We start from the raw sequence: 24,649 nt of genomic DNA, 5'->3' as shown, positions 1-24,649 counted from the left end.
AGTCTTTCAAACACTTCACCAAGTTTCTCATGTAACCAGATTGCTATTTTGATTTTTTACAGTAGCAGCACTGAGACATGAAGCAGCTTTTTGTTGTTTATATTTTCAATTACAAGCAAGCTATTTAAAACATTCATTTTGAAATTGCCACATAATAGTTAATCCTTTTCTTCCTTAGACTTATTCCTAAAAAATTAATTTAGTCAAAGCATAAAATACTGTGGCACTTCTTACTACTATATTATTCAAGAAATTTGGAAACATTTATATGTTTGAGGTGTTGCATTAAGAAGCTGTAAGATTCTCAGTAGGATTTATGGACAATATAAATTTACTTGGTGTTATGTTGGTGTGCTTTATAAAACTGGAAAAGACTACAAGGTTTTTTGAAAGCATGTTGAAATCTCAGCTTTGTACAATATATCATGCTTAAAAACTAGTTTTATTCACAAATGTATTAGTCAAATTAATCTCAAGTAGGAAAAATTCACAATCAAGAAACAGCAATTGCAAAAAAGACACAGCTATGTTATCATCTTGAATTTCCAGAGTATATTTTCACACAAGTATGATTTCAGATTTAGATAAGATAACCGTAATGCACAGTTACCTATGAACTAAATATACATTGTTTTCTTCTGCTGCATCAGTAATATGAACTTCTCTTGAGTATGTATGGTCTTCTAGCTTTGTTCACATGTAGCTGCCGTTTCAGAATATAGGGATTTTTTCTCTTCATGATTTCTTTTTCTTGGCTTGAGTTCTCTAGATCAAGAGCATCTTGCTGAAGTAACTGTAGGATGCAAGAGACACACTGTTATCTTTTTTTTTGTTTTTTGGTAATGAAGATTATAATCTCCTCAAAATTTTAATAAAATAATAAAATATTTTACTGCCATCAATAAAAATCTTTACTATATTAGCTGCAGCATTAATTAAAAAAAATACAAAACTCAAGGCACAAAACTAAAATCAGGCTAAAGAGGATCTGAGCCCTACAGAAGTGATATTTAAATTCCACTTCAACAAATGAGATAATTGGTTTTGACTAGAGAGGAAAGCTGGTATATCCTCCTTAGACCAAAACTCAAATAGACTGAAGGTTTTCTAACGGCTATCACTCTGTTATCACACATTTAGGTTAAACACCTGCTCGCTGGTTTCATCTTTTGAGAAATCTTTTATTCTACAACTTCCTGCAAAGCAAGGAACTGTGATTAAGACATATGGGTAATTTGGTTCTAGGGTAGCTCCTTTCCGGCAAGAAATGAACTGATGAAGGGAGTCTTCAGAAAACTCTGTATCTCAAAGAGGTTGCAGTTCTTTGTATAGACCACCCCACCTAATATGGAGATTGGGAATACAAGGAGTTATGACTCAGCAAAGTACAACAAAACAAACAAACAAAAAGCAACCAACCAACCAACCAACCAACCAACCAACCAAAAAGATATCTGGATTAAGCTAGACTGTACATGAAGCTGAGCTAGATGAAGAAATTTGCTTTACTGGAAAGTGGGTAGTGACACTGAGTTGTCTTTTTTTGCTATACAAAGCAGCTTTTAGCTTAATATCTAAAAATGCAAGTGGATTGTGCCCAGTGTGCTTCTGTGTAATCACTGTAATCATTGTACAAAAATAAATATCACAAATGGACTATGAACAATTACTATTTAAGAGCAGCAATCTTCATACAATCACACTGTCAACTTCCAGGGCCATCTTTACATGTAGGGGAAAAAAAAAAGCAGGAGTTACCTTGCCGTCAGTTTCCTAGCAATGATAAGAAAACCAGAGTACCTAGTAAAATGGTATGTACACATGGGCATGTATCTCTGCATTTTGAATCCAGTTTGCCTTAGGGTCTTCAAACAGAAACAGTGGGTACATTTATTTATGCTTCAATAGATCTATAGATCTGTAATTACTTCATGTCTGTTAAGCAGATATTAATTATGTTTTCTGGCATAGTGATGACTTTCACATGTTTGTTTGGTTACCTGGAATGGCTACAAAGAGTGGAAAAAGTATGTAGTTAAGAAAAGTTCTCACTTATCCATGGGTTTTTGTAAGAAACATACACTCAGGTCATCAAAAACTGCACTAATTCACTACTCATACCGAAAGAGTCATATTAGAAGTATTAAAGAATATAAAAAAAGGGAAGGAAAGCTCAGATAATCTGATGGAGACGACATGGATATGGATTTTTACAACATCACTACAAACAGAGCCTGAGAGTTTAACAGCAGTAGAAACATGCATTTGTGATCGTTTTTGTTACCTCCCAATGCTGAAAGGCTCTGCTGTGGCAAACTTTTTGGAGTTGATATACTGTCAGCATTGCTTCCAAGCTGAAGCCATCCAGAGCTGCAGGGAACTGTCGTCCTGGAACCAGATCCTCCTCATCTACCTCTACTGTTTCCCCCATTTGGTTGTTTATGTTGTTGACAAGATTGCAGACATTTAGCAGGGTCATTTTCCAGTAAGGAAGTTTTGCTCTATTAATCTGAAAATAAAAACACCCACAATTTAACGTATTTTGGGTCCTTTGTATTCATGTGCTACATTCAAACGTTTTGTTAGAAATAAGTTTATGTTTCTGAAGTGCTTTTCATCTGGTCAACTTTTAGACAATAATTAGAGTGCTGAACTTAGGACAACTTATTTATTACACACGCCAAGTCTGCTTCCTTGCAGCCTTGCCCCCCAGGTAGATATAAATGATGAAAAAGCTAAACTGCTACCAAACCAGAATGGCAGCATTTCATAGTCATTCTGCACAGGTGCAAACAAAAACACAGATGGAAATTAATATAATATAAATTCACAGGTGTAAATAAGGATAATGAACCAAACCCACTGGATAAATTCCCAGCTCAGGAATCCAAGCTGGATGCCTGTGGTTAACTAGACACTCCTCCCTAGTTCAGTACAAATACCAGTCATCCCAAAATTCCCTGAGAAAAGGAATGGAGTCCCTGCTTCAGAACAAACTGTCTGATGAGTCCGGGTCTGAAGTTACAGATAAGCCCCAGGAGTTCTGGGCTGGAAAGTGAAGAGCCTGGGAGATGTTAATTGAAGGTCTGTAGGCTTAGGAAGATGGAGCAAAGATAAAATATAGCTGTGAAAAATAAAGTACTCCTGATTTGATAACTGGACTGAAAAACCAAGGCCAATTGTATCTTGCTTGTTCCAGTATCTTGCATTATGTATGAGCTCTTTAACCATTTTAAAGAAATGCTGATACGCATGGTTTTTACTTTTCTACTTGTATTGTTTTTTCCAAGCAATTGCAGCAAATAGCAGTTTGCTATTTGGCTTTTGATTATCAATAGCAAAAAAGTAAGCTTAAAACTCAATTCCTATCTCATTTACTGCTTTTCATGATTTTGCCGTTTTCTTCATTCTCACACTACTAATTACTTCTTCTGCACTGTATTCTTTTCAGTGCTGAGTATAGAATTTTGTTTCCTTCAACTAGAACTGGTGACATAGCAATCTCCAATCAAAAGCCAAATAGCAAATTCCTATTTATTCCTGGCAAGGTGTTCCTTGCTGTGCACATTAGGATTAGACACTACCTATGAAGTGAAATGTAGTTGCTTCTTTTCCTGTATGTACAAGTTAAATACAGGTATGACACTAACACAGACATTGCCTTTCACACATACTTGGCAGCACTAATTGAGAGTGTGGAGTGTTTATTTGGCTGAACACCAGGTAATCATATAACCTTTTTCTTTAGAGCACCTTACTAATAAAGGGGCCTTGCCTGCAAGATTGATGCATATTCATCACACTTGACTATTTTTTGAGGGAAAAGAAAGAAAATTTAGAGAAATGAGGAAGAAACAAGAAAAGTTGGCATCACTCTTAGCATTAGTTACAGAAAGTTTTCTTTTGGCCATGATCATTACTCCAACATACATCTGATACATGTGCCCCTGAAAATGAGAATGATTTTGTCTTTTAATGAAACTGCTGTACATTCTCAGATTCCTGACAACATCTAAAAAAATATATTTTATTTTGAGGCTAACAAAACAAATCTGAAATCTTATTTGGAAGCCTGTAATTGGTTCTGCACTCTTTACTTTGAGCTCATCTGTTTTCTCACTGAAGTAGCCTAGTTAGTTTATCAAATTATTTAAAAAGATGTGACAGTTTCAAGATAAAATTATTCTCTGCAGAATATTTAATTTTATTAACAAAAGTTAAGCTAGGAAAAAGACCAAGTGCCCTATGCAATTTCAAAATATTCTTTGGTCTGTTTTAACCTATTTTTGCAATATAAAAATATGGAGCTTTCCATGACAAATGAGAGGTTGCTCCAGTTCACTGTTCTCTCCTGGGTATGCGAAAGAAATGTGATCTGGCATTTCAACAGCTAAATTGCAATGGAGCATGGAAACTAGAGGCAGTGCTACACGAACAAGTGATGTTTCTGAGTTAAGAACCAAAAATATTCCAGTGGATAGAAACAGAAGATAGGGTAATTTTTCATGCCTTCTTGCATAATTTATAGAATCTTTTTGATCTGAAGTTACTACTTCATGTCAGTCTGGTGCACATATATATATAAAGGAACTTTCTTGTGTATTTGTAAAATCAAATTTGCAGTGCTGTCTGCAAGCTTCTAACTAATATTTCATTTGTTAAGGGAGTCTCATTCCTATTAATGCCATGCATATATCACACCAAAGTCTTTTCATTTGGGTACACCTGCTTCTGACTTACTGCTACCATTAACAATTCAGTCAGAGTGAATTTTGGGTTATTTTAATTGAACATTGAGTTTTCCAGGTCATGTCCAGTCACTGAACAGAGAAGTCATATTATTTTTCTGCTCCACTATTACAGTAAGTATGAAAATCAGACCACTTTGCTTTTTGGGTTATGGAAAATATCTGAGGCAGTTATCCTTACAGGTATATGCAAAAAAAAAACCAGTTTAAGATGATGATAATCCAAATTTTCAGGTTAATTTATAATATGGGATATATTTTATATTTTACACTTTTATATATTTTTTCCAAACAGATCTAAGCAATATCGAGTACAGTATCTCAACATGTTTTGGAAAACACTTACACAATGAAACAAGGAACCCTAATCTGACAAGGTAAAACTAATTTTTTTAAGAGTAACTTGGAAAATATCTGGGAATAATCTGAAGAAAGAAAGGAGATTGAAGTACAAACTAGAATTTAAAATGTATAAGAATACTGAAGTGAATATGATGTATGTATTTCCATTGTTGAAAATACTTGTAAAATAAGAATCAGATATATAATTTCTCACACTTCATGGATCTGGAAAGAGATTTTAAGAAAATCTAAGAAACTGAAATAAGCTTATTTCCTTCTTTGACAAGAGGCTTGTTCTATGCAAGACAAAGGAGATTCGCAAGTTATAATTTATATATTTTATTTCTATATCTGGTTGAATGATACCCCTGATAGTTTGTCTAAGATACTTCTTTTGTTACAGTCCACCCAGACATCCCAAATTCTATTTTTCATTAGGAAAAATGATATCTGCTTTTAAAATCCTTGTCTTTATCTAGCAAAAGCAGATAAAAAGCAAAGTCATTACAAAGATAGTGTAGGATCTCTATGGTTCTTTTCTATAATAACAGTTGAATTTCGGTCAGATTGTAACCATAGAAATATATCTTTAATCAGATATAGCTTTGAGTTTTGTTAAAGAAGACGTCCTCCCATGGTGCATATTAGTGCCTGTAAACCTATTTAATTTTTATGTAATGACTGAGTCAGGAAGTCACTAGCTCCTAGATAGATGTAGGTTCCTCCTACTTCTAGGCAGCTCCTCAGACAAGGAGGCTAAACTCTCTGGGCAAATGCAGTCATAAATAGGCATCCTACAACAAATACTTTCTTTTTACTTTTTTTTTTCCTCTCTAAATAACATAGTCTCAATATTTTAGAGGTCAAAAAAGTTTCTTCGTGCAACTAGTGGTTGGTTTCAGGCAAGCATTTAGGAAGCTGGAAATAGAGTTATCTCTTTGGTATGAATAGAGTTTTCTATTTCAAACAAAAGAGAGACAGGAGATAATTGTCCATGTATTTTGACATGTCAGATTTTGTTGTTTTACCTGGTCTTCCAAATGGCTTTTTGGATTTTATCTTAGGAAGAAGACAGAGCAGTTTAAGGACTTGTTTGATCCTTGTATCTTGGTTCAGATGTAACAGCAGGGAAGGGTGGCAAACTGTATTAAGTGCTGAAGACAGGTTGCAATAAGCATGATCTTTAAGGATGGAGAGTGATTCAACATATAGGTGACTTTAAAGAGCAACTTGAAAAGGGGCAGCAGACACTGGACAGCAGTCTGTGAAGTTAAAGGCATAAGGCAATTCCTCCCATAATATAGACAGACTACTGATTTTTGCAAAAGATATGCTTAAGTCCTGGCTGTAGTCTTGATACTATAGTCCACAAGCACCTACTTAGGTAGATTTTTGTTCTATCAAATACTAAACCCACAAGTGATAATTCATTTTGCTGCACTTTTAGATCTCAGCTTTCATAAACAGTAATTTTTTTCCCATCTTAACACGTTTAAAATTGTTAGGATGTTTAAATTGTTAGGATTTCCTTTGCTGGTTACCAAGTCAGTGCCAAATACAGTCTGTGTAATTTAGCAGTAATTGCCATAAAATTGAACCAGATCTCAGGCACAACACAAGACAATTATTACACATACAATCTTCAAATTTGTCTATCACACCAGAACCATAATTTGTTGTAATGAGAGTTAAAATCTGGCAGTGGACAACAGAAAAAAAAAAAAAAAAGCAATTTCAGTAATGAATGGGATAGTGATATTACTCTTGTAGAAGATTTGACACACGGTTTTTAGTGTTTCCACCATGTCTTGCTTTGATGTCAAGAGACAACATAAATTCATCTAATGAACTTTAGATGGTGATTTAAGGCAGTAAAATGTAGAATTAAAGGAATGTCTCCAACATGAATCTACTGCTTCTGTTAACTTCAAGGGTCAGTTGACTGTGGTAAATACTCTAAGGAAGCTAAATAGCAAGCTACATGAAATCAAAAAATGTAAGAGTATTACTGCAATCATCATGACATTTTTAACTGGTGCAATATATTTGTGCATTTAGAGTTACCTCAGCTTGTGTTCTGTGGTGAAAGGGAGGAAAAGATGGATGTTCACAGATCTACTAAAATCAGTAGCAGAAACATCAATAGCTGCAGGGTTTTATTCCAGGGCATGCTGTGCTTTACCACACAGCAAAAAAATCTGTTTTTGTAAGCCCCCTACATTTAAATATGCGTCAGAAAAGAAGAAGTTATTAAATCTTTCTGTACCTTACAAAAGTGAGTGGCCAATAGGTTTATTTGTAATCCAAGGTTAGCTATCATGCCAGTAAAGAATATTGAGATCTAAGAAATGCCAGACCAATTAAAGAAAATGCATTTTCTGGCCTCATACTTCTAGTCTATCCAATGATCCTGTGAAAAAGGCCACATATACCTAAATACAATATATGCAGAAGACATCCTAGCAGGTTTTGTCTTTAACCTTCAACTAGTCATTGGTTTATGAAAATTTATTTTTTGGGGGAGAAATTTTTCTTCTCATTTTATTTTCCATTACATTTAAGTACCACTTAAACTTTATTGGAATAACAAATTAAAATATTCACCCTTAAACTCATAGTACTTGTTTCAGAGTTTGTTATTCATATGTTGTTGAAGATATATCACACACATACATTTCTTAGAATATTTATGGAAGATAATTGTGTTGAGAAAGTGTCTATCAGCCTGTCCAATACATACGTGCAACACTTTCTGCTTGTCAGTATGAGGTTTTCACTGAATTTTTATATATTCATATTAATAACATAAACATTATTCACAGTCTGGAAACCTGTAAAGGAAATGCCATTTACAAAGTTAGTATTTTCACAGTCATGTCCCCATGTTCCTGTACTGGCAGTATGATCAAAATCCTAAACCAAAATTGCAATATGTATTAACTGGCTTTGCTTTATGACTGTCTTAATTTTATATGCATATAGGAAGGGTTCTGCATAAAAATAGCACTTACAGATTTGACTCAAGGTTAATTTAGCTTTCATCGGGCATAATCTTATTGGAAACACATTTCCTCACATAAATTTACAGCTCTGTACATAACACAGTTTTGACAGTTTAATGAAAGTACCAGTGTTACAGCTGAGGAACATGTTTAGTGTGTCACATCGACACCTTTACATTTCCTTTGAACTGGAGAAAATCTTGCACCAAAGTAAAACCTAACACTGAACTTTTCTGTCTAGACCATAGGTTATTACTTTGTGCAAAGACTTTTGGGTTTGTAATGAGAATTCATTTGCTCCCTCCCTGTCAGGTAAAGGAAGAAAAATAATTACCTTTGATGTGTACATATTGGTCAATAAATCTGCTTCTAATGCTTTCATTTCCTCTTCTGAATCTGGGAATAAACCAGAAACACATGTTTATTATTTGATCATAAATCATGGACATTTCAATTCAGTATAGAGAACTTAGATATTTAAATGATATTTAAATGTTTGTGTTTAACACAAACACCAGCGACCTAGAGGGACTGTGAGGAGTCTTCAGTTAACAGCAACATTATACAAAAACAAATACTCAAAATACTCAGGCTTATTGAACTGGATGGAACTGTTCATTTATCTCAGCTTCGTAGCAGAAAGGCACATTAAACTTTAATTCCTTCAGTATAAAAAAACTGCTGTGTTAGTCTTCTTTATTTTCATATTAAATATTTGTCACTTTGCTTACTTTGGAAGAAAATTTTGAATATTTATTTTCAAATAATATTTATTTCAGTAGTAATTATTTATGTAAATTGAAGTTATGATTACTTGATTTAAAATCAATATTTTTGATTATTCTTAATTAAATTAAGGCTATTTTTACTGGTATGAGGGAACCGAGCTTGACCAGTTTGACACAAGCTCTTAACAATGTATGTACAAAAAGAAAGTATTCTGACTGGAAATCTAGGGTTTTCTTTACTGATTTGATCGACCTTTGATAGCTCAGTAGACTTGTAAGACTTGTGATTTGGTAAATAGAGTAAAAATTGCTGCAGAAGGAAAATACACAGCCACATTCTACACACAGCATTACAAGATGAAGATGAGAATCACAACGAAGATCCCGTGCCTTGGTAGCAGCAATCACAGCTCACAGAGAAAAAAAATGTAAGGAATCAGTAAAACTTTTAGGTGAAATACAGTTCCACATAGCTTTTACCTTTCCTGGAATACCAACACTCCAAAACCAAACAATATTTCAAAACTAATCTTTCAAAACATACTAAATCAAAATATATTCCATATTCATACAGGTAATATCTCACTTTCATTAATCAATACTGTTGGCATAGAAGACCCTACTACTGAATCAGTGGATAGATTCTGCCCATGCCTTCATTTCAGATCCTCACCATGTCGTGTCACTACCTTTCACAGAACATGAGACTGTAAGGGACCAAAAGCATGTGCTAATGTGTTATAAGTTTCTATCAGCACAGAAGCCACTCATTACAATGCCCTTAAAAATCAGTCAAGGTAAATCTCAATAAATCTCACAAATACTGTTACTTTAATTCTTCTTTAGGAAATGCTTCTAAATATCAGTACATATTCACTTGCTTCTGATTTCAAGTCTAATTTATTTCTAATTGCAAATGTATCCAAGGTTTGCAAATAAATTCTTACACTGTAAATAAAACCTTTCTATTTGCAATATTTACCCATCATGTATTTGAGAGGAATCATTGCTCTTCCCAGCTTAGTGTTTTCGTGTGTCCTTACAAGTAAACAAGTGCAAGATCACTGTTTCCTTTTGGTCAGAAACCATTGTCCTGGAAATCCCATAAATGCTTAATTGAAAGGCTATGCCCAGATTTATTGCGCTCTCACCAATTCTCCTTCCTTGCAAAAGCCTTGTATTCCCAACTCATCAGAGCAGCCCTCTCCTGTCCCTGAAGTGTTCTCAAGAGAGAACAGTATAGCACAGTTTGGTTCAGCAGCTTCAACACTTAATCACCTTAATGCTTGCCATTAGCTACAGAGGGCAGCTGTCTGACATGTCTTTTAGTTTTGTTTGTCTTTTGTGGCTGAAAAACCCCAAAACCCAGGTTAGATAACAAGATAATGTCTTTTATTCCTCAGATTTCAACAGTTTTGCTTTGGTTGAAAAGGAGCTTTTAACAGGAATTTCTATAATTTCCCAAGCCACTGCATTTTGTATTGCTGCACTGCTTCTTATTCCTATTATTTAGGTCATCAAAAACTTCCGTGTGTCACGCATATCCCCTTCCTCTGTAGAGATGCTCCTGTTCACCTTTGCATTACCAACACAATAGATTCATTCATTATTTTTAGCATTGAAGCAATTGCATTTAAGTGACTTGCTGTAATGCTGATCTACAACCATCTTATTCAATGTTCAAAATTTTCATATTAAATAGGACTAGTTGTAGACCAGTCAGCAAGTCTCTAGCAACTGATCTCCAACCTAATGCCTTTCAACCCTTTCAGCAGGAACGGCAGTCAGTCTTGCCAGCTTTACATTAGCCAAAGTTCTGGTGGCAGCACAAGATCACTTCAGCATAATTTCTATCAATGATAGCATCTCCTGTGAGCAGGAGAGGACAGCATCATGATTTGTGGGGTCCTGGACCACGCCAGCTGAGAACAATTAAAGGACTTGTGCCTGTTTAGCACCTGGTTTTTGTTTCTATAAAGGATGGAAGGTAGCTTCTACACATCAAGGCTGGAAGATAGCTGCAGGCTTGAAAGATGGGGAGGAAGGTATTAAGAAGCATTTGGATTGGAAAAAAGAAAGCTAGAGGACATTATTTAGGAGTCAAGATTCCTTGGGTGAAGAAAAAGGAAGGCTTGGAGGGAGAGAAAGAAGCATGTTCAGGTAATTCAGGACTCAAAAGAGATGGATGAGGAGCAAAAGCATAAAAAGAACAGACTCTCAGAGAACAATGTATAAAAAGCCTTGTTATATATTATTGTTAAAATCAGAGAGAAATTCACACAGTTTGATGTATTCTTGATTCCACTGACAAGAAAAATAGTTTCTACTCATATATTCACATTTTACAGGAATAATTACATTCTACAGGTACATACTTATGCCTGAGGGCAAACATTTTCAGAGAAAATTTAAATTTTCTTATGGTATAAGTGTCCATATTAGTTACAGATTATTTGTGCCCCTTCACATAAGCTTCTCTGTGTTGTTTCTCATTTACAAATAATTTCAAAATTTCAAGCAAATAAACCATTGTATTATTTCCCCACACAATTTGTCTTCTGGGGTTTTTTTAATGAACCTATTTTAATTCCCACTTATTGTCTTTTACTTTAGTGGTTTTTCATTAAGGCTCTATAATGAGTTGAATTTGAAATTGCTTCACTGAAAATACTAGTGAGGAATATGTTTAAAAAGCTTAGAAATATATGGGGAGAAAAAAAAATGCTAAGCTTTGTCACTGAGATATGTTCTCTATAATACACAGAACAATTATATTTAAACTGTAATAAAATGAAGGTATTATGTGGTTTACATTTTTCTTCTGCAGGGGAATATAAATTGTAAACATCTATCTAAAGTGAGAATTAGGAACTCTGAGTCCCTCTGAACACTAAAGTTGAAAAATGAAGTTGCCTGTAATTTAGTGGAGTTAAAAATTAATTTTCAAGTTACTTAAGACTGGATTTTGCAGGCTATTTTATTTCTACTATATATATGCGCATACACCTGTTTAACTATCATCATACCTATGTGGTCATAAACCTTAGACATAAATGGCAGATGCTTAAGATGTGTAATTTTTCAAAGAAGCAAGAAGTGCATTTTAATATATTGTCTTCCTTTTGAGCTTTTTAAAGCAGTTGCTCTTGGAGAAGAAATGAATTTACATCAATCTTCTTGCTGTGTGATCTGCCAGAGCTTCAGCATTTTTGCATTTTTTGTGGTTTTTTTTTTTTTGTCATAATTTCAGATTTGTTGTTAGCAACTTTTTCTCCAGATAATAAAACTATGCTTCTCTTTCTAAAAAGCAACTGAAGGGCATACATATTCATTGATTTGGATTACAGCAGCTATTAATGAGTTGCAGAAATTACTATTTGTATCTTAATTTGGAAATACATGATATTCAATAAACCACAGCAGATGGTCTACACTGATTTGTATTTCCAATGACTAGTCTGCACTAATTGCCATGGTATGGATGCTGTGAGGAGGCATGGGTTGGTTATGCGAAGAGAGAAAGTTAGAGGAGTGATATAAAAAACCATGGTGCTGTCCAGAGCCCGTTATCAGAGGCGGCTCCCGGGCGCCTGATGGGGACAGCCGGCGGAGCCCGAAGCGACTTCCCTTCCTTGCCTTAGTCCGTCTGACGGCGCGGCAGCGGCTCCGTGCCGGGCGGCCAGAGGGGCTCCGGGGCCGGGCGGTGCGGGGCGCGCCCGGCGGAGGCGGCGGGCACTTACCTGAGCAGAGGCTGCAGGAGGCCAGGGCCAGCAACACCACGCACACCAGCTGGGCTCTCATCCTTGCCGCGCCGCTCTCTAGAAAGTAAAGTCCATAAATCCTAGGGAGAGACGGAGAGAGAGACAGAAAGACAGAGAGACAGAGACAGACAGAGCCCCGCCGCTCCTCGCCCTCCGCACGCGTGCTGACGGGCGGCTGCAGGCACCAGACGGGGGACCCAGACCCTTCCCCAACTATATAAGCCGCGGGGTGATGTCACGGCGGTACCGCCATCGCCTCCTGACGAAGCTCCCTCCCTCCCTCTCCCCCCTCTCCTCCCGCTGCCCCCTCCCCGCCGCTCCGCGCCCGCTGACGCCACTCGCGCCTGACGCACGCGGAGCCCCGCAGGGCGCGCAGCGAACCCCGCACCCACGGCCGCGGGGCGAGCCCGGCGCGGCTTTTCCCGAAAGGGAACCATCCTGGGATTTTATTGTCATTATAATTATTGTTTTTTAAAAAAAGTTTCCACAGGTGCTCTGTACCCCGGTGCGGGGCCAGGGGTGGGGAGCGACCGCACCGCCGTCGTCGTGCGGTTGACGCCCTTTGTCTTTCGTCTGTAGAACCTTTCCCTACATCAAGGGAAGGATCTGCGCACCGGTGACGGCAGGGATGTTTAACCGGGGATGGGCAGGGAATGCCTGACATGGGGCACGGCGGGAATATAACCCTGGCCATGGGTATGAGTGTTGCATCGGACACGCATAGCAGGATAAAAAGGGAAGAAATAAAGTCTGAATGTGTGAGAGATGGAACAAGATAACGGGAAAAGCCACTTGACAGAGTGCTTCATAGATGCGCAAAAAATTGAGACCGACCAGCCTAGAGCCTCCCTGTTACCTCTGAAGAGCGCTTGACACAGCCACCCGCTGCGGTTTCAAAAAAGCGAGCTTTCCTCAGAGACATTTCTCTCAGGATGCACTTTTCTCTTTGATTTTTCCACTAGGTATCCTTCCTCAACGATTAGCACAGACCAGGCTCCGTGCCAGCACCCCGAGGTCGGAAGGGAGCAGGACACAGCGGGACTTCAGGCGGAGGCGGGGCGGCGGCGGGACGGGCGCGCTCTGCCCCGCATGCCCTGCCCTCCGCGGCTGCCCGGGGCCCCGTCCCTGCCCCGCATGCCCTGCCCTCCGCGGCTGCCCGGGGCCCCGTCCCTGCCCCGCATGCCCTGCCCTCCGCGGCTGCCCGGGGCCCCGTCCCTGCCCCGCATGCCCTGCCCTCCGCGGCTGCCCGGGGCCCCGTCCCTGCCCCGCATGCCCTGCCCCCCGCGGCTGCCCGGGAGCCCGTCTCTGCTCCGGGCTCTCTTTCCGCCTCCCAGCTCTCACAGCTCCTGAGCCGCAAAGCCCAGAAAAATGACCCGAAGGTGAGGAGGGTAGGGTGACCTCCAACGTGTGAGTATAAAAACGTAAAGCTGAAGACTGGCGTCAGCCTCCACCGCGCTACTGCTTTTGCAGTGAGGTTTTTTTTTTGTTGTTTTTCTCTTCTCAGATACAGACGAATGCTCCATATGTTGAATACAGACACAGATACAATGCAGAACATTTCTGTCTCTCTGAATACATTTAAGGACAGATACACGTGTCACACGTAGCAGGAACACACACTGCGAGTAGATTCTTCTGTCGTGGATTTTCCCTTCTCCTCAGAAAAGTTCGTCTAAAATGCAAAGAGCAGAGATGAATGTTGTTTTCCTCCCATACCCTTTGCAACTTAATAGGTGTCGCAGAAACATGTAAAATTTTCTAAATCCTGCCACAATGAACACCTGGTGAAAAAAGTTTAATTAACTGAATTCTTTCTTCCCTGAAACAACTTTTGCAGCACAAAAGACTTTAAATTCAAATGTTTCTTTGGTTTATGTTGAAATAAATAAACACAGAAATAAAATAGAGTGCACTGCAGTGGTATTAGATGTTTTAAGAGCACGATTTTTTGCATACGGTTGGGAACGCATACTTCTGTACTACTGAGAGAGAAAATAAAAATAAACAAAACCCCCAAATTACTGAAACACATTTATCACATTTTATGTGCTGTGCTAGTCTACCAGAAAGTTTCAGCTGTCATTCATATGCCTGAGAACCCAGGTTAGATGAGGTAGACACTCACACTTCCCTCTAGTCTTATTTTCTATTATTTCCATGATATAGAAAGACCAATCTTCAGCTAATTTCGCTCTGTGGGTGTTCAATAGTTCAGAAATCTCTATGAATGAGAATCATATTTCTTAGATATTTTCTAGTGCCCAATTTCTGTCACAGAGTTCTTCAATAGTTTAATTACCCATATTCTTATGTAACTGGAATTTAAAGGAATGATTATTTTTTTTCCTCAGGAAGAGACTAATTGCCATTTTTCCTGCCATTAAAATCTGTGATTGCCTAATTACTGCTTTTCTTTTTTTTTTTTTTTTTTTCCAGAGGTAATATTTGCTAGTGATTTGAAAGGGTCAGATATATGGTATGTTGAACCATATTTTTTTGCCATTGGTCTGTTTCCATTTTCTTTTTCTTAGAAACTGACAAGGCAGAAACTTCAGTGTTAAAATTCTTCTTTGCTCTCTGTCGTGGTTTGACACGTTCTTACCATTTTTTATGTTCCTGATGCATAATCTTCAAGTTCCCTGGATGAGGCTCAACTGAGCTTGGACAATTATATTTTTTTTTCAGTAGAACTCAGCTGTCATCTATTTCTCAAATACTGCTTTACTTACTTTTTCTACCTCCTTCATATGTCCGTACTTTGTACTGCTTCACAAAGAATTGTATAATAGCAATTTTAACCCTTTCAACAGTTAATTTCCTAAATCACCTCAACTTCTAGTCATCTTGATATCACATTTCTCCTAATGAAGAGAAGTTGTTATAAGGAAAAAAGTCAACCTTTTTGCAGATCTCTCTCTCTCTCTTTTATTTTTAAATATTCTTAGCTAAAGAAAATATTTATAACTATTCATTAGTGTCAGTCAATTTCGGAAGCTCAGTTTATCTTTACTTGCTCTCAGCATGTGATTTAGACAGCCTGTCCAGGCCTATAAATCAGGTCAACTCACAACTGTGAGGCACTGGAGATAATGATTCAATCAGGTAAATGGCAGATTCACGGAAGAACAGATACATAAACCTCTATTTACTTTGTCATAAAACTACCATCGTAGCATATGGATAACACGAAACACAAAAGCTGTAATCACCAAACAGAAGGAGAGTATCATTCTGCTAATGTTCCTGCAGTAGAAGGTACTGTGGATTATAGTAAGGAACTCTCAATATTGCAGTTACCAGTCTTATATCTTTGGAATAGAAATTAACACAGAATGAATGGAAGAAAATTCAAGATGTTCAATCTTGCTATTAAATATATTTAGGTCTCAACATTTTTAAATGGGTTTTTTTTGCGGTTTTTTTTTTTTTCTAAAACTAGCAGTAGTTATACGAGAAAACTCCAAGGAGAATCATGCTGGGGGTGGTAATATAGAAAATATTTCATACAGCAAACTGGCTATAAGATACTCAAAATCTTAAAGCTGATTTTAGTTGTGGTGATTAACCTGCTTTGTCCCTACAATAGTTTGGCCATCAGCAGTTTAGGTTAACATTCTGGGCAGAAAACTGATGACTCAAATTAATTTCTATCATGTCAGGTCAAGGGACAAGCTCAAGCAAAGCAACAGGACATACAGGCAAGGGCATTCAAAGCACATTTAAATCATTAATGTAATCAGAGACTGCAGTAGAATTTCCTAGGCATTGTGAATTCTCAGCATCTCTTTTTCTAAGCTTAAAAATAAGTCAAGAGTATTTATTGTGTCTGGTCAGCAAAGTAATACTCAAAACTTGATGCTGATTCAATTGTTGAAAATCTTGGAGACCACCTCTGCTGCAAAGAATATCAGAAAATAATTCCAAAGTAAAAGGCAGATGGTGCTTTTTACATTAGATCATTTTTATTAAGTAAAACATTGTGCATCCTCTCTACTTCAAAGCTAATCTTTAGTCGTTCTACAACTCAATTTTTTAGATTTATGATGTTGCGCACTTTAAGGAATCCTTGAGAATCTTACTGATACAGAAAAAAACCCAAGCACATAAACGACCACCTCTGAATCAGAAGAATTTCTTAATATGCAGCGAATTTCTGCCACATTTTAAGGAGCCACAAATCCGTAGAAACTTCCTGGATGTCAAATGAGCTCACCCTTTGTGTTTTCAAGTTCTGGGGTCTAAAACTGTGAAAGTGGCACACTGTGTAGCTTCTCCATATGAGGTATACCTGCATGGCGGAGCTTTTTTAGATGCTTTGGAGTTTCAAACAGCAATACCATCTCAGCACCCCAGGGTACTCAAATCACAAAAAGCTTAAAAGTATCATTTCAACAAAATAATCTGAAGTATAATTTCTCTTTTTTTTTTTTTTTTCCAATTAAAGCACAGCCGTTACATTCCCAGAACTTTGGGATTCTCTTAACCCTTCTCATGAAAAAATAGATTCTATATTTACATTACTATAAAGTAAACACAATGTGTATGCATCAACACACCAACAGTTAAAACAACTGAAAATACGAAATTTTAGGACATACACACACACATATCTATAACTATTTGGAAATTGTTTAATAGAAGACAGTTTGGATAAAAAAAGGCCATAAGAAGACAATCTTCACTCCTACTCCTAATTTCCATTTCCTTTTAATTTTTTCCCCTTTTGCTAAAATTCTTTTATATGAGAAAGCAAACAGTGCAGTTAGAAGTGCCACCACAGTGTGTCATGGGAGTTATGCTTCGGGCACCTCCTCCTTGCTCTCACTTCTCAGCAATTCATTCCCAGGCTAGATTGAATCTTTCTCATTTCCCTGATTACACATTTTCCCCAAATACCTAAGTTAATCAATTTTTCATTTCTCTCCAGTGAGCTATGAATATTTTAATTTAGGTTTGAGGATATAATATATACAAGAGACATGGGTGAAAAGCCTGATATAACTTTGTTGAGTATTGAATATTCATGTAATCCACTGTTCATCAGATTGATCATGCTTTGAAATTTTGTGTTAAATTGATGCAATAGTTAAAAACTGCAAAATTATTGTCTTAATACTGTTACTGTTGGACTGATAATAATGACTACTGACAATTCCTAAAAGAGCAAAATGAAATTTATTTCAGATGGTTGACTCTCTTTTTCCCATGATATTCAGTTTTTGTCAGCAATTATTCTTCAGCATTCTGTGGAACATGGTAACCGAAGACATAAGTATGCACTATTATATTACACTGGTTCAATTATGCCATATAAATAGGAATTGGACTCTGAAACTTTTGAAATCATCTCTCCTGCCTCCTTCACAAATTTCTCAAAGAATTATGCCTTTCCCTTGTACCCAAAAGAGAATTTATTTTAACTAGTTATTTAAAATCACACAGCCATTAAGAGATTTTTGAATTAAAAATACTGAGGAGTATTTCCTCTGTGCACAGTAAAGAGGCAATATATTATTAGTACCATAAATCACTGAGATTATGCTGAGACCTTCTGCTTGATCAGACAAGAGTTCTTCCCCAGGAGTCCTTAAGATTTACAAACAACCAGTAGCCTTTCCTTTTTATTCTCTTTTTTATTCTTTTTCTTTTCTTTTTTTTTTTTTTTTTAATAAAGGAAGCCTCAAAGAGTCATAGACATCCTTCCACAGTTCTTCCACTGCAACATAAAAAAATACAAAGAATCACTTAGAAGTGTTTTTTTCCTTTTTTAGTTAGTTAATTTTCTTCTTCAGAAAATTTTATTAAGCAGAGCCAAAGCATGAGTTTTAAATTAATTCTTAATATGCAAGTTTTTTTGCTTGACCATTCATGAGTAAATAATTTATAAATCATTAAATGTAATCGTTCTGGATTTAGAAGTGATAGTCAGAAACAAAATATGGATTTAAAGAACTGTGCTTTCAGGACTGTGCCAGCACGCACATACCAAGTATATACCACTTCTGCAACTTCCAGCTTTTCTACCTAAGAGGGATGGAAAGCATTTATGTAATTTGCACATCTGTGAACTGAAATTTGCATGCATAGTATTTAAGAAATTCCTTGGAGATTGAAAAGCAGACATGCCAATAAAGACAAACAAAGTGGTAATAAGAATACAAGTTACAACAGCAAACACAGGCAACCAATCATTTACAACATAAGCAAAAACATCACTGACAAATAAAGAAAGCACCCTTTCTGAAAAATAAAAAGAGGCTTTTCATCTGAAGAATATTTTGCATTTGCATAACACCTTTCCATTTCAGTGCTTCATAAACATGAATTAACTATATCCATGTCTAAACTAGAATGCAGCTTATAAATATACACTCCTCTAGAAAGAAAAGTTTGTCATCTGTGGCAGCCTACAGCAGCCTAGATTGTAGTGTTATCACAGGCAACGCTGAAGAGTTGCAGTTTTTATCCCTTATCAAAGCCATCCAGAGCAGTGCATGCTCCTGGGTGTATGTCCTGACAGTAATTCCACATCTATGATCACCATCCAGATCCTAATGGCATCAAGCCTCGGTGCACTCACTCCTCTCTCCCCCTGCCCCCTCCCAGCAGAAATATGTTATACTGGCAAGAGAACAGTTACACTGTTGTAACTGCAGGTAAACAAAGGGATTCAGAGAGCACAGAGCGCTCACACCCCAGATTAACACGCTGATGTCAGCCATGCCTTGTGCTGTAGACATGATCTCAGCTTCAAATCACTATCCCCGTGCATTGATTTGTGCTGCTGGAGCCATGTTTAATTGACACCCAGAGGGGACTCTTTTCTAATCACTCGATGATGTAGCCCCAATCCTGAAAACACCTTTATACATGCCTAATTTTAAGAAGATGAGCAGCATGACTCAAATGCTAAAACTCAAGCTTGTCTGTATCTGTAAATTTCATGTACCCACACCAAAGTGAACATGGATTGGTGATTTAAACAGTGAAGCCTGAATTCCAGCTCTTAATTTTTGTTGAGATACCTATGGAATACTTTGGGCTTCAGCTGAAAATATTCAGCAGTCGAAGATTACAAGCAGGTTTGAAAAACATTATACTGACCTGAAGGTACCCTGTAGCATTTCATGCTGTTGGTTTAGGTAAAACTAAAATTTTTTTCAAAATCAGGAATAAATACTTAGTGCAGACACAAACTTCAGTTTCTTCCAGCTTTTCTCCTCATTGTCACCAGTCTTCCTTGGATGAACATGTGGTCCAGCTGTATTCATGGTAACTGATGAGACAGCTTGACATTGACTGTTACAGCTAACAAGTAAATGGTACTTTTGTATTCATGTACCTACAGTGGTCTCTCTCCATAGGGCTATAACTTTAGGACTAAGGTAAAACATGGGAAGTGAACATCTCTGACCCTATTTCAGTGACTATCACAAAAAGAAAAAGGTTTATTTACCCTTTTGCTGTGTGAATAGCCAGCTGAGGCCTTGATGCAGAAAAAATAATGTTAGAGACCACTTCATCATACCTAAATGGATTTAGAAGGTGTGAAGGAGTTAAAAAAAAATGAGCAGATATGGTGTATAGCCTCTGTCAGGTTTACACAGGTCCATCAAACAGCAGTAACTCCCTACAGTCTAAAGCTTCAGAAGGGGGCTGTACATCACAGAACAATGCCTCGCTTCAGAGATTCAGCTCTTACTAGAATCCTGGAACTTTTAGGTTGGAATATCTTCAGGTCATCAAGTCAAGACATTATCAAGTCCAACCATCAGCCTAGAACTTCTATGTTAGCCACTAAGCCATGTCCCATACCCACACACCTTTTAAATACCCCCTGGGACAGTGACCCCATCACTTCTCTGGGCAACATGTTTCAATGGTTGAGAATCTTTTCCATGAAGAAATTTTTGCTAATATCTAACCTAAATCTTCCATGGCACAACTTGAGGCTGTTTCCTTTCATCCTGATACTTGTTACCTGAGACAAGAGGCTGACACTCACCTGGCTACAACCTCCTTTCAGGTGGTTGTAGAGAGCAATGAGTCCTATTTTCTCAAGGCTAAACAGCCCCACCTCCCTCAGCTGCTTCTCATAACACTTGTGTTCCAGACCCTTCATCAGCTTTGTTGCCCTTCTCCCAGTATGCTGCAGCATCTCAATGTCTTTTGGTAGTGAGGGGCCCAAAAACTAAACACATTTGGTGTGTGCTAAGTACAGGACAACACTGACAGAGTTTACCGTTCAACAAAGTTTCTCAGAAACCTGGTGTCATGGTTTAAGCACAACCAGCAGTCAATCCCCTTCCAGCCCCTCACTCACTCCCCTACCACTGAGACCAGGGAGAGAATCAAAAGGGAAAATGATAGGAAACCCATAGATTAAGATAAGGGCAGCTTAATAGGGAAAGCAAAGGCCACACATGCAAGCAAAGCAAAACAAGAACTTAATTCACTGCTTCCCATGGGCAGGCAGGTGTTCAGCCATTCCCAGGAGAGCAGGGCCCCATCACACATAACTTGAGGAAAAAAAAGCCTTCACTCCAAATGTCCCCCTCCTTCCCCCACTTTATATACCTTAATATATGGTCTGGAATAACCCTTTAGTTAATTGGGGTCATCTGTTCTGGCAGTGTCTCCTCTCAGCCTCCCAAGCACCCCCAACTTCCTCCTTAACATGGCAGTACAGAAAGCAGAAAAATCCTTGGTTCTATGTAAGCCCTGCTCAGCAGTAACAACACACTTATATTATTCACCCTCTGTTCAACACAAATCCAAAACAGTCCCTTACCAGCCTGTGAAGAAAGTTCTTTCTGTGAAGAAAACTAACCCTATGCCAGCCAACACCATCACACCTAGAGATAGGGAATTATTTACACATTTGTTAATAACATCTAGTTTTGATATAATAGGGATTTCATCTGATAGCTTGTGCTGGGTGATCCTGCTCACTATCTTTTTGTGTGATAGGACAGTTGTGTTTTGAAATTCTTACAGTGTGCAGACACCTGCATCATCCCAAGACAGCCTACTGCCCTGGTACCAGGGTGAGACTGTGTGTGTTTCTAACAGCAATTGAGGCAAGAAGAGAATAGTACATTTCTCTGTCATGCACAGCAACCATTCCATTTCCCCCTTCCACAACACATTACTGCTAGCTATCATCCATATTTGCAATGCAGAATGTGTCCTTTTGCATATAAAATCTATTAGCAGCAGTTTTCTTCCAGATCATAATCTTTGTGATTATATAGTTGATTTTATAGTAGTCCTGATCATAGGTTTATGTTCCCAACCAACTACGTCCTTTTGGAGTAAGGCCTTGAAGCCACCACACAAGCCTGCACAATAAACCACAGCCACAGTCAGGAACTTCCTGGCTTCCAGCCAGTGCTGCATCTTTTAGCACAGGGGAGGCTAGGCTTAAATATTAAAATCAGTGGGAGTTAATTATCTAAACAACTTTGTGCATTTGGACTGAGTCAGTCTTATGCCAAGAGTCTTTATGCTTTTAACTAAATAACTCTCCTTCCTTTGCACTGCTTCAGGAATTAGGATACCATCAGCTAGCAGAACAGAGAAGAAAACAGTGGAGTACATTCTTTTTATTCTCCAGAGTTTAGGTGCCTAGGCCTCAGGGAATAGCCTTGCTGAAGTAATAATTAACAATTTAGTGGTGAAAAAACATGTGCTTGACCAAGAGGTGCAGAAGAGTTTCACAGGAGCAAGTATCCTTCACTCCGAGGCATTATACCCCAGTTCAACACAGGAGAATATCTTCAGAAGACATATGTCTTGGCATGCATACCTCTGCTGAGTAAACTGTCTCATTCTCCTGCTTTGTGTTGGTCTGTCAGATGCAAACATGCAGCCCACATAGTTTTCTGCCCTTTGAAAATATTTCTGATTATAGTTGTTCTGAAATGTCATCTGTTGCATCTGTGTCGGAAACATTCAGTCATTTGAAATCCACCTAAAACTTTCATTCCTTAATGGAACTAAAGTTAAATCTGCGAAAGAGCATATTTCTGAAGTACTCAGATTTGATTGTATCATTGTATTTGAAATAGACAAGGATGCTCGAAAATGGTATATAAAATCCTAAAACCAGCAAGGTAGGAATCTGCACATGATGTAATACCTGGAGACAATTTATCAATTGCCAATCAATACCTAGAATTTATCATATGTTGTGTATTAGAAGATTCCTTCATGATGCCCTTATCACCTTTAAAAGTAATTAATGATCTGTTATAATGCCAGTATGAGATTAGGAAACAGCAGCATTTTGCCACTGAGGAATTTTCAGTGATGTTTCCACACTTTCCTAGAAGAGAAAAGATAAGTGGAGTACAAAATTTGTTTCTGTTCCTCTGAAAAACAGGCTGGAGGGATGGATTAATTCTACCATTTAAGTAGGGTTTGAGTATTTTCCACGCATGGCTGGAATCTATCAAAGGAAGAGGGCTCATGTTTTAATGTGTGCCTGGCCCATTTGAGAGACGACATGTGGAGATGTCTGTCTCTCTGTGCAGGAAGACGAGAACAGGCATGCTGGAAGCTTACACAGGAAAACAATATCAAGGATTTTGGTGTAAAGTTGCAAAGTGATAGGCTTAATGGGTGCAGGTACTGACAGGATCCCAGGGACTGGTATTAAATAAGAACATGAGTACTCCCTCTGTAATGACTGGAATAGTGTACACCTCCAGGGGACATTTGTTTCAGATATTTGTCTCTAAAAGATTTTCTCTTTTAACAGATGAGCACACTCAGGCTTGTTTCTTTCTGAAAAACATTTTCAATTGAAAAGGTCAGTTCCTCTAAATACTGTAATATCTACTTAAATTACCTAAAAATTAGTTCCTCTTGTGAAAGATTAAATAATGACCCAAAGTTAAATAATAAATCAATGGATCCAGCTCAATTGGGCAAAAGCTTCCGTAACAAAGCCACAAGAAAAATGTTTCCTCTGTATATGTGTGTATTTGAGGAATCATATCTGACCCCGAGTGTGTCAAGAGTTTATCTTTAATTCCAGTGATAATGATAAGAAGCAATTTAAAAATATATCTTTCAAGAAGAGAAGTAAATTCTATACATGAAGTATGAAGGCTCCTTATCTTGGAGGTTGTCTGGTGGATAGAGGGTTCTAGTCCTTCTTAAAGCTTGCTTATCTACAAATCCCCTGTGATCATATTCCTCTAATGCTGCAAGAACTCAGATTGATTATCTTTGGATGTAGGTAGCATAAGTGTTGGGTTTTTTTTCAGTAGGTTATAGCACATTTTGCAAATTTAGATTACGTCTTTTTAAATAAGAATATTTTTTATATAGAAAAAGCTTTATTAAAGATATTCAGAACTCTACCAGGAAAGTATTTTTGTCACAATTCTGAAAAATGGAAAACTATTTTCTTTGTGTATCTTCGACTTTTAAAACTTTCCATTCATAGAAAGTTTCTTTGATGTAGCCAGTATGTTTTCAATGTGTCCTTTTCAATGGATGCAGCTGGAGCTAGGGCTTTTGGAAGTGTACTCAGATCAGTTTTAGGTTTGGTGCTAAATCCTCTACATCAAGAATTGCTGACCCGGGTATGGCAGTTTGGGACACAGAAGTTCTTTTAAACTGCTCTCTTTGACTTAGATGCCACAAGTCAAGCTCTTAACACCAAAGAATACAGCCACAAAATACTATTGCAACATGCTGCAAAAACTATTACAACAAGTAATAGTACAATATATGATCACAGGAGGATTAAAAAAAAAAATAAAACAGAGTATTAGGTAAATAATTTAACCACAACTGCTGTTTCCAAGATAAATGTGCAAATCTGTAGGAGATGAGAATTTGGTTGATGTCTCTTAGCATATTTTTATCAAATTTACAGTCAGGAAAAAGGATCTGCTGGAGAGTTAGAGAAAGGACAAAAGGATAATTAATTTTCATGTTAATTTTCACATTACATCCAATCATTAACAGAAAAGTTGCTCTAGGAGATCATCTCAAGTACCTTGCTGGCATTGTGTCCTGTCTCTGATAGGTGGGCATAGCACATGTTTAGAGAA

The 24,649-nt window shown here is 37.6% G+C and overlaps 2 protein-coding genes across 3 annotated transcripts in view; one reads left to right on the top strand and one right to left on the bottom strand.

Annotated features, from left to right (window-relative positions):
• Positions 1-437: 437 nt before the first annotated feature.
• On the bottom strand, positions 438-12,844 carry NTS (neurotensin; the record flags this gene model as incomplete). Its single annotated transcript, NM_001245684.1, is given in 4 exon segments — positions 438-793; positions 2,285-2,509; positions 8,427-8,488; positions 12,561-12,844. Coding segments are annotated over 4 exon segments (495 nt in total). The 5' UTR covers positions 12,622-12,844.
• Positions 12,845-13,010: 166 nt separating this feature from the next.
• Positions 13,011-24,649, top strand: part of RASSF9 (Ras association domain family member 9) — a 43,676-nt gene continuing 32,037 nt past the window's right edge. Inside the window, exons 1-2 of one of the 2 annotated variants that reach the window (XR_003957557.4) lie at positions 13,011-13,960; positions 14,086-14,656. Coding sequence is in view for 1 of the 2 variants with exons in the window: in XM_072923181.1 (XP_072779282.1) it covers positions 13,950-13,960 (11 nt within the window). In the remaining variant the exon portion in view is untranslated. Of the gene's footprint in view, positions 13,961-14,085; positions 14,657-24,649 lie in introns of those variants that run through there. The other variant, XM_072923181.1, reaches the window with a different exon arrangement.

This window comes from Taeniopygia guttata, chromosome 1A (assembly GCF_048771995.1).
Source record: "Taeniopygia guttata chromosome 1A, bTaeGut7.mat, whole genome shotgun sequence".
Lineage (NCBI taxonomy): Eukaryota > Metazoa > Chordata > Aves > Passeriformes > Estrildidae > Taeniopygia > Taeniopygia guttata.
Note: the sequence above shows the minus strand (reverse complement) of the source record. Positions and strands in the feature narration are given on the sequence as shown.